This window comes from Pituophis catenifer, unplaced genomic scaffold (genome assembly GCF_029215685.1).
Source record: "Pituophis catenifer annectens isolate HBS135680 unplaced genomic scaffold, rPitCat1.0.hap2 SCAF_2, whole genome shotgun sequence".
NCBI classification, from domain to species: domain Eukaryota; kingdom Metazoa; phylum Chordata; class Lepidosauria; order Squamata; family Colubridae; genus Pituophis; species Pituophis catenifer.
Window position 1 is genome coordinate 234,974,643 of NW_027256882.1, and position 8,655 is coordinate 234,983,297.

Genomic DNA, 8,655 nt, shown 5'->3' on the forward strand with positions numbered 1-8,655 from the left:
GTAATGTACATATGCCTTTTATGAAACAGACCAAGATATGTATTCAGGAACAGACAAAAATTGTTCTCAAGATTCAGTACATAAATTTCATCCATGCATTTCAGTATCAAAACAACTGTTGAACACCCAGGCAACTAACTCTTCAGATCTTGATCTGATGTATCATTGTCTTGCTGTTGGAAGTAATTTCTCATCTAAGCATTATCTCACATGCAGTAAAAATCACTCAAGACTTATTTCCAGGGAGATACATTCTGCATAACTGTATCCATATAGGAAGTTTTGTGAAAATCTTTCTGAAAAATCAGTGTTCCTTTTTTTACTCCTCAGTTTATCACCCCTCCCTGCTACTCAAGTCTTCTTACTTTTTAAATCAAATCTAGGCTTCTTGGACCAGGGGAGGATGGCATCTTAAAAAAAAACAAAAACTGAACTTGAGTTACTCCAGTCATGTAGGCATGTTTAATACACAGTGCTTATTGATGATTGCACTGGCCTATCCATGTTTATCCAAATGCACTAAAATCACTGCAAATTTGATGAATACAGTTGCAAAACATTTTCTTTTGGGGTGTGTGTGGTGTGTGTACAGTGTTACTATTCCAGGAAGAATCAGGTGCATGTAAGAAGCATTACAGGGCCATGGAAACAAAGCAAGTATAACATCGTTCCAATTTTTCAACTTGGAGGCATTATTTTTTAAAAAAGACATGCATGAGGAACTGAATATATGACATATTGTTAACTGACATTTCTCATTATATAATAGAGGCTAAGACTATAATTGAATGGAACCATGTATCAAATAGCTATCAAATTAACTTACACCAAAGATTTCTGACACACGAAGAAATCAGTGCAGTTAACTAGATTGTTACATGTAATTTCCATATTTTCACCACCCCAAAATTAACAGCTCTCCTCCTGTCCTGGCAACATGTGATCGCTGGTACCCTCAAATCAATTAGGAGACTTTTCTTTTTTTGTTTTTTTACAAAAACAGGTAGGAGACTGTCATTTCTTCTTTTTTTCAACTTTAGAAAATATATTTGTTAAGACCTCATTTTTGCAGGCCACTAGAGACCAGTCTTGCAAGAGGCAGTTAAAGCTCCAATTAAGTTATTCAGGCTTCATGGTCCACAAGGATCTTAGTTGATCCTCTGAATTGCTTTTAGCCTGTAGACAAGAAAACCAAACATAGTCAAACATGTTGTGTGAACGTGACCATCCATATGGTGGTTTGGAATGGAATGGATTGAAACAAACTTCCAGAATATGAGATTTTACCTCAGCTAGAGAGAACTGAAACATTTGCCTTTTATGAATTCTGATGTAAACCTAACAGATCACAATATATTAATTTTGATTTACAAGCCTTTATATTTGCCAAATATACTAACTCTTGACTCCAAAGATGCATTAAAACACATTTAATTTAAAATTCATGTTTAGAGAAATCAATTAGAAATGAGTAATTTATATTAATATAAATGTGTAAATTATATTAAATGTACACTTCTGTTCAGATATTTTGAAAAGAAATAAATAGCTTCTTGTCTTTAATTTTATATATTAAAGCAGAGAATGGATGTATCAATGAACACATATAAAAGTTACCTGAATCAAAAATAGACCAATTTACACATCCCTAACAATGTAATAGTGAACTGATAGAATAGTCTTCTAGTAAGAAACATTATGAAGTTGAAAAACAGGAACCTCTAATAAATTGTTGCATTTACAGTTTGAATATACACTCATAAAGAGAGTTAGACAGACACACTATTTGAAAATATTTTAATGTCATATAATACCTAAGTTTTCTTCCACTGGAAGAGTCAATATTGCAACACAAAGTTTTATACTGCTTAAATCTGATTCAAACAGAAGTAGTATTTGTGCAACATTACTGTATACTAGTTTTGATTAACAATAACTTAACCTTTGGTTTAACATGGAGCTAATATGTGAAACACCACTGGTGTTTTTGGTTAATAATTGGATGGCAAAATACTAGGAAACCTTCAGGGGGGTAGAGAGGCTAGAATGGGAAGTTGGGGAAAAAATATCAAGGTGGCAATTGAAAATTATTTTCATAGTGTCACCAAAAAAAAAAAAAAAAGAGTATATCTCTCAGGTGACTAGGAACTGAACTCACTTAAAGATTTTGGTTTTACTTTTCATTGATGCAGATTTGTTTACAACTAGGCACAGAAGCATTCTCAGTGTGATGCTCTTGAAATATCTTGGACTGCAATTTTTAATATGGGAGCCGAAATTCAACTATTTGAGGGACAGCAGAAATGGCAAAGTTGAATTAGATTTTATACAAATCCTTAATAGCAAAACATCTGCATCTTTTCTCCTTGATATTATCTAGCAAACACTATTGGAATGAGGTAATTAAGGGTGATTTTACCATAGAAATGTTAACTGGAATTTTATGAAAAAGAAGTAAATATCCTAAAACATTCCTGTTAAACAGGTAAATAAATAGTAGAAATGCAACAACAGTCTTTGTTTTTAGCCTTCTCGCATTCTGCAGATCCATCTGCAGGATTTCCAGTCCAAATAAGTGAGAGCTTCAAAGATGATAGAAAACCTTTGTGCTGAACCAAGTGAAAAAGCAGCCTAGTAGAAGAATAAGAAAGCATATTGTTTGCTGTAATCTTGGACAATTTGAAGTTAAATAGATGAATTCCTCTTCTTTATTTAAAGCTGAGAAAAAAAGGGGGAATGGCTAGTTAGGGAAATTTGCATACAAATTCTTTCAACAATACTTAGTAATTTCCTCTAAGCTCTTCTGGAAGTACTTAAGTAAAATACTAAATAAGACAGGATAGAAGTCAATGCCTGTTGAATTCTCAGAGGAAAGGTGCAAATGGGACCCATAGGAGCCTTTGAAACCAATTAATGGTAACTTATCAGCATTAATCACATCACAATCAAAAGTAAATACAAATCACTAATTAAGAAGGATTGTACTTCTTGGCCCTTCCCTCCCAGGTAAGGAAAACAGAAAACAAGATGAGATTAACACTTATAACTTGTTGACAAGACTCCATCAAATATTGTACTGGAACTCACTAGCAATCACACACATTCCTAACATGATTACTGGAAGCAAGATTTAGATTAAGAAAAGTGGTGCTAGATAAATGGCTTACAAAAATGTTACATGATGATAGTATTTTTTTTTTGCTTTTCTTTAACTATGATAACATATTGTTGACTAAACATTCCAACAGATTTTGTTTCACATAAGGTGATTTGAGACAGCCAGTTTGGTGTGGTGGATAAGTTATTAAGTTGGAAAGAAAGTTGGTTCTAGTCCTGCTTTAGGCATGAAGCTAACTGGATGACCTTGGACAAATCTTTCTCTCAGCTCTTGGAAGGAGGCAATAGCAAACCATTTCCAAAAAACCTTGCCAAGAAAACTACAAGGACTGGTCAAGGAGTGAACAATGACTTGAAGGCACACAAAAAAAAGGTATATTGCTTGACCTAATAACTGCCTGAACTGACCATATGACTGATAATACAAAATTAAATCATCTCATTTATGAGTGCACTGATGTTACCTAGTTTGGATGATGATACTCTAACAAGAAAACAATCAAGCTCAGAGAGCAGCAAGGACCCTTCATTTCATCCCTGAGCTACAAATATTCTCCTTTATTGATCTCATTTATGTAAAGTAGCAGTAGGATAAATGTGGTATGAGACAAATTCTTACGTAAAGTGTGTCCTGTCCCTCCCAAGGTTTCTGTGCCACAACAGCTGCAGCAGGGACAGAAAAGCTAACAAGTTCTCCTGCAAGAAGTCTGCTTCATCTGATGAATGTTTGCTTGTGATGTTTGTAAATGTAGATGTGTGTGTGTGGGGGGGGGAGTGGATGCTTTTTAAATGAACAATTTCAAGGAATATCTAGAAACAGCTCTGTCACCTCAGTTATATAGGAGAAAAAATATTCTTAAGGGCTTTTTTCGCAGACAGACTCTCTCAGCATAGGAAGCAGGTAATGGCAAACTACTTCTGGAATCTTGCCAAGAAAACTGCAGGGATTTTCCCAGGAAGTTACCAAAACTGACTTGAGGGTTTTAAAAAAAATACTCTTCCCCTACCTCCACCCAGGTTTGGGAATGCACAGTAAAAAATAATAATAGTGCATTTTTACATATAAATAGAAGGTAGGCATGAGTAGAGCTAGTTCCTTTTCAAACTGAATTGCCCAACCTATAGTGAAAAGACAATAAGGTATTTGAATTTGGGAGATATACTGTATAACTACCTTTAAAAAACAATGAGTACTCAAGACCCTGAAGGGATCATTATGATAATTGCTTCTCTCAATTACAGATAGTCCTCGACTTACAACCGTTCATTTACTGACCAGTTACATCACTGAAAAAGTGACTTATGGCCATTTTTCACACTTACGACCACCACAGCATCCCTGTGGTCACATGATCAAAATTCAGATAGCTGGCAACTGATTCACATTTATGACGGTTGCAGTGTCCTGAGGTTCATGTGATCACCTTTTGTGGCCTTCTGGCAAGCAAAGTCAGTGGGTAAACCAGAAACAAGTAACTGACTTAACGACCGCTTTGGTTCACTTAACAACTCTGGCAAGAAAGGTCGTAAAATGGGACAAAACTCACTTAACAAATGTCTCACTTAGCAACATAGATTTTGGGCTTACTTGTAGTTGTAAGTCAAGGACTACCTGTATTCAGGTAGAGCGGGTAGTGACTTAGGGCCATTAGGAGGGGTGGCTCTAAAAATTCAGTCCTAGGCCACCAACTATGAATTAGTATCTGTAACATCAGAGAAGGCCGTTTCTTGTCTAAACCTGATCTAGAAGGTGTGGCTACACTAAACCCTCTTTGAGAAGAAAAAAATCCCCATTTATATAGACAAATGCTGTGACATTTTAGAAAGTGTTTCATATAAAGTGGATAGATAGAACAAAGCGCTACCTCAGCAAGCTCACAGAAATCGTATTTGGATTTTAACTCAGTGAGAAAAATTCAACAATTCAAGAATAGCCCATAAGAATTCATGTATAGCTTCTCTTTTAGTCTTTTGCAATGAGAAGTACAAAACTATTGACATCTTAAAGGCTGACAGTTAAATAACCTAAACTTCATTGCAGAATATCTATTTATTTAGTGTATGGCTGGTCACACACATTGCAGAATAATTTATACTTTATAAATGTGTTCATGTTTCAGATATAGGACTCTTGATTTCTTTTCTTTTCTTTTTTTTTCATTAATTACAGGCGTATTTTCCCCCAGTGATGTATCTTCTTACCACAGTTTTGTCTTTGTTCAGATAAACACTTAAGAACGCCATAAGCACATCGACAGAGCTGGCAACTCTTCCATATCCATTCTCCATGCACCAATGGGCCACAGTTGCTGCCAATGACAAATCAGAAGACGCAACCTTATTTCCAAGTTTCATTGACAAGCCACAATCACCCCAACATTTAAGTATACCTTCTTTACCTTTTCCGTTCATCATGCTCGCAGTATCGGCCAACAAAGTATTGGGGGCAGGCACAGAAACTGCCCAGAATGCAAGTTCCTCCATTTTTACAACAGTGCCGGTTAAGGGTCCGACCTGAAAAATGAATAGCCCATAGTTGACAAAGAAACAGACTTCTTTGAACCTTCTTTTTCACTTGCTTTTGCCAAGTCTTCCAAAGGCCTGGTTCTATTGGCCTTAAGGGGACCATAAAATTAGCTGCCTGTTAAGGCTGTTTGTTCAGCTAAGCCCAGATTGTTTAGATAAGGATTAAAAGCAAACTGCTAGAGATTACTGCATGGCCAAACACCCCGCTCCCTCCATATGACTTGTTCTACTGCAGAAGCTTCATGTCAAACTGCAAATTTCTCTCCAGCAGAACGTAATAATCGTATTAGGTTTTGAAAATAGCAGCATTGATATTTACCCATGGAAAGAAAATAAACATTATCTTTTGCCCAATGTGCAAAGATTTATCATTTTATTTTAGCTAAACTAAATAAAAACATTCATATATGTATATGTATATATTCTATATACATATACACGTGTATATATACATATATATCTATTCTATATCTATTCATGTATAACTATAATAAAAACATTATGCTGCAATATGCCTATCTCCTAATTTGCTTGGCAGAAAGACTTATTGCAAATGGAACTGTAGAGCTGATGAATATTTTTTTTTAAGGTCAATCCTGGATAAATGGAGAGATCAACATTTCCCAGAAGTAAGCAACTGGATCTTACTTTTTGTCGCAGCTCATTACAGAAATGGTGCCAGAAAAGTACAATAATTTGTCACCCCCATTAGATTTCCAAGTGAAGAAACATGCAAATTATAATCCTAAACATCCAAAAGTTTTAGGGTCTCTAAACATATAGAGGATTAACTGCCTATAGAGCAGCTTCTTGGGTATTTATTTTAAAAAATATACCACTGGCTCAGTAGAATATAATTGAGTGTATATAAGGATTGTAGCTTATAGCATAAGCCTTAGTAATATTATTTACAAAGATTTCATAACATTATGGCCAGCCAGCCCCCCCCTTCGCCCCCCCCCCACACAATGCAGTGTAAAGACAGGCTACACCGGATTGCAGTTGAACTCTGCAGAAATTCTACTAACCAAAAGACAGTGCAGAATCCCATCTTGCTGGGAGCAGGGCAATGCAAAAATTGAATAAAAAACAATTTTAAAAAATCTCATTCTACCTTGTCTATTGTCCAGGGCAGATAAGAAATTATTCTGGAGAAACAGATTTTCCAATGGACATACTGTATGTCCATTTGTTCATGTGTATTTATTGCATTTTTATTGTAAAACATATATTTTATCCTTACCACATTCCTCAGAGGTGGGCAAAAGTAAAAAGGAATGCTTGCTCTAAAAACCTCATGCCTAGAATTAAAGGTAGTACAAAATGACTATAGATAGGATTGGCTAATACATTTCATGGCAGAACAAGGATTTGAACCCAGGCCTCTCTGCTAAATTCATGTTAATACTAACTATGTCAGCTGACTGGCGTTACAGGCACTAGATTGGAGAAATCTGTTGGTATAATAAATTCAGATATCAAGATTTAGGGAGCATATAAGCATAAAGAAAGTAACTTACTCTCTGTTAGCCCAGTGAAAGGTACAATTGGTCTCGACCGGATTTGCTTTTTATACTCGGAGCTGTGATTCATAACACTGAAGACTTTTAATGTGGTGGCTCTCTCTTTTGCACTATGCTTTTGAATAATGTCATCCGCCTTTCCTTCAGGGTCAGGAGTGTCATCGTCTTTTTTAAGGCCTGGTGGGATGCAAACAAAGAAGAACGTAAGAGAGTACATCATTTTACAGAAAGCAAAATTGGAACCAAATTATGGGAAAACTACTCACCTTCTCCAAAATTGATATTCTGCAAAACCAGAGTGATTGTTAAAATAAACCTGGAGAGGCAAAGTATGCACAGATGTTATTTCAGTGTGAAGAATGTAGGTGTGAGAAAAGGGCATTCAGCCCACCCCAAAAACTAGTACTATTAAAATTCATTGAATTTTACTACTGGATAATTATATTTAGGAAGGCAGATTTAATTACAGACAAAGCAAGCTGATGCTAAATATGCTTAGGACAAAGTAGAGTAAAGTCAAATTGAATTGTCTGAGACTTCTTTCTAAGAGCAACACAATCCTAGGGTATGGTTAAGCCACTACAGCACGAAACATTATTATACATTATTATACATCATTATAAGATCCCAGCTAAATAGTTTTATTCTTTTCTTTGTTACTGAGATAATTGCTTCAAAATCACATTTGTAGCCCTGTTACCAAAGCAAAGCGCTGTATTATAAAAAGACAATAACTCTGGAAATTATATTTTACTCTCACTAGAGCCAAAATGCGCAATATGTTATATCTCTTGCTTCTACATGGATTACAATTTTGCCTTTGTGTATATAAAGAATAGAAGATGCATGACTGAATACAACTCGATTATAAGGGTATCATAATGCAAACTTACCTGGTATTTTGCCTCCAATACATTTTCTTAAGATGTTTTTCTCCTTCAAGCCCACTTCAGTTCTAATGCTGTTTCCAAGTAAGTGTGGTCCAGACTGCTCACCCCAAAAAGGGATTAGGTGGAGTAATATAAGGAGAAGAACTTTTTTTAGCTGTTTCTCATTTCCTTCAGGGGCACATGCCTTCTAAATCTAGAAGCTCTTCTGTAGTTAGATTCTAAAGTGGGTTAGTTCCTACCCCTCCCCTCCATAAACACAACTTGCTGTGGGAGGAGTAATCTTTCACATACACAGCAGGAGATTGAGCTTCTCCTTCCCAAGGAGTCTTCTAGCATTGGTCTTCAACTAGTAGGTTGGTACTGATAAATTGCCCTATTTTACAGTAAAAAGAAGAAGAAGAATGGGCCACTACCTTTGCCAATAATATTTCATTCTTGTTTGAGTTGAGTTTTTAAGAGCAGGAGATGAAGGTCAAGTACAAAGGAGGACAAGGCCTCTCTGCACTTTTAAATTGCGGAATAGTCCCCAGGCAGGTGAAGTTTACTATGCAACAGAGAGGAAAATGTCCTTTTCTATGTCCTTGTAAAAGACTCTTTGC

General features: G+C 35.8%; 1 protein-coding gene across 1 annotated transcript; it reads right to left on the reverse strand.

Annotated features, from left to right (window-relative positions):
* Positions 1-2,584: 2,584 nt before the first annotated feature.
* On the reverse strand, positions 2,585-8,082 carry LOC139311257 (cryptic protein-like). The gene is made up of 6 exons (XM_070935656.1): positions 8,060-8,082; positions 7,433-7,482; positions 7,164-7,343; positions 5,517-5,631; positions 5,320-5,426; positions 2,585-2,718 (listed from the first exon to the last, which is right to left on the reverse strand). The coding sequence occupies exons 1-6, from the start codon at positions 8,080-8,082 to the stop codon at positions 2,585-2,587; spliced, it is 609 nt and encodes a 202-aa protein (XP_070791757.1).
* Between the last annotated feature and the right edge of the window lie 573 nt (positions 8,083-8,655).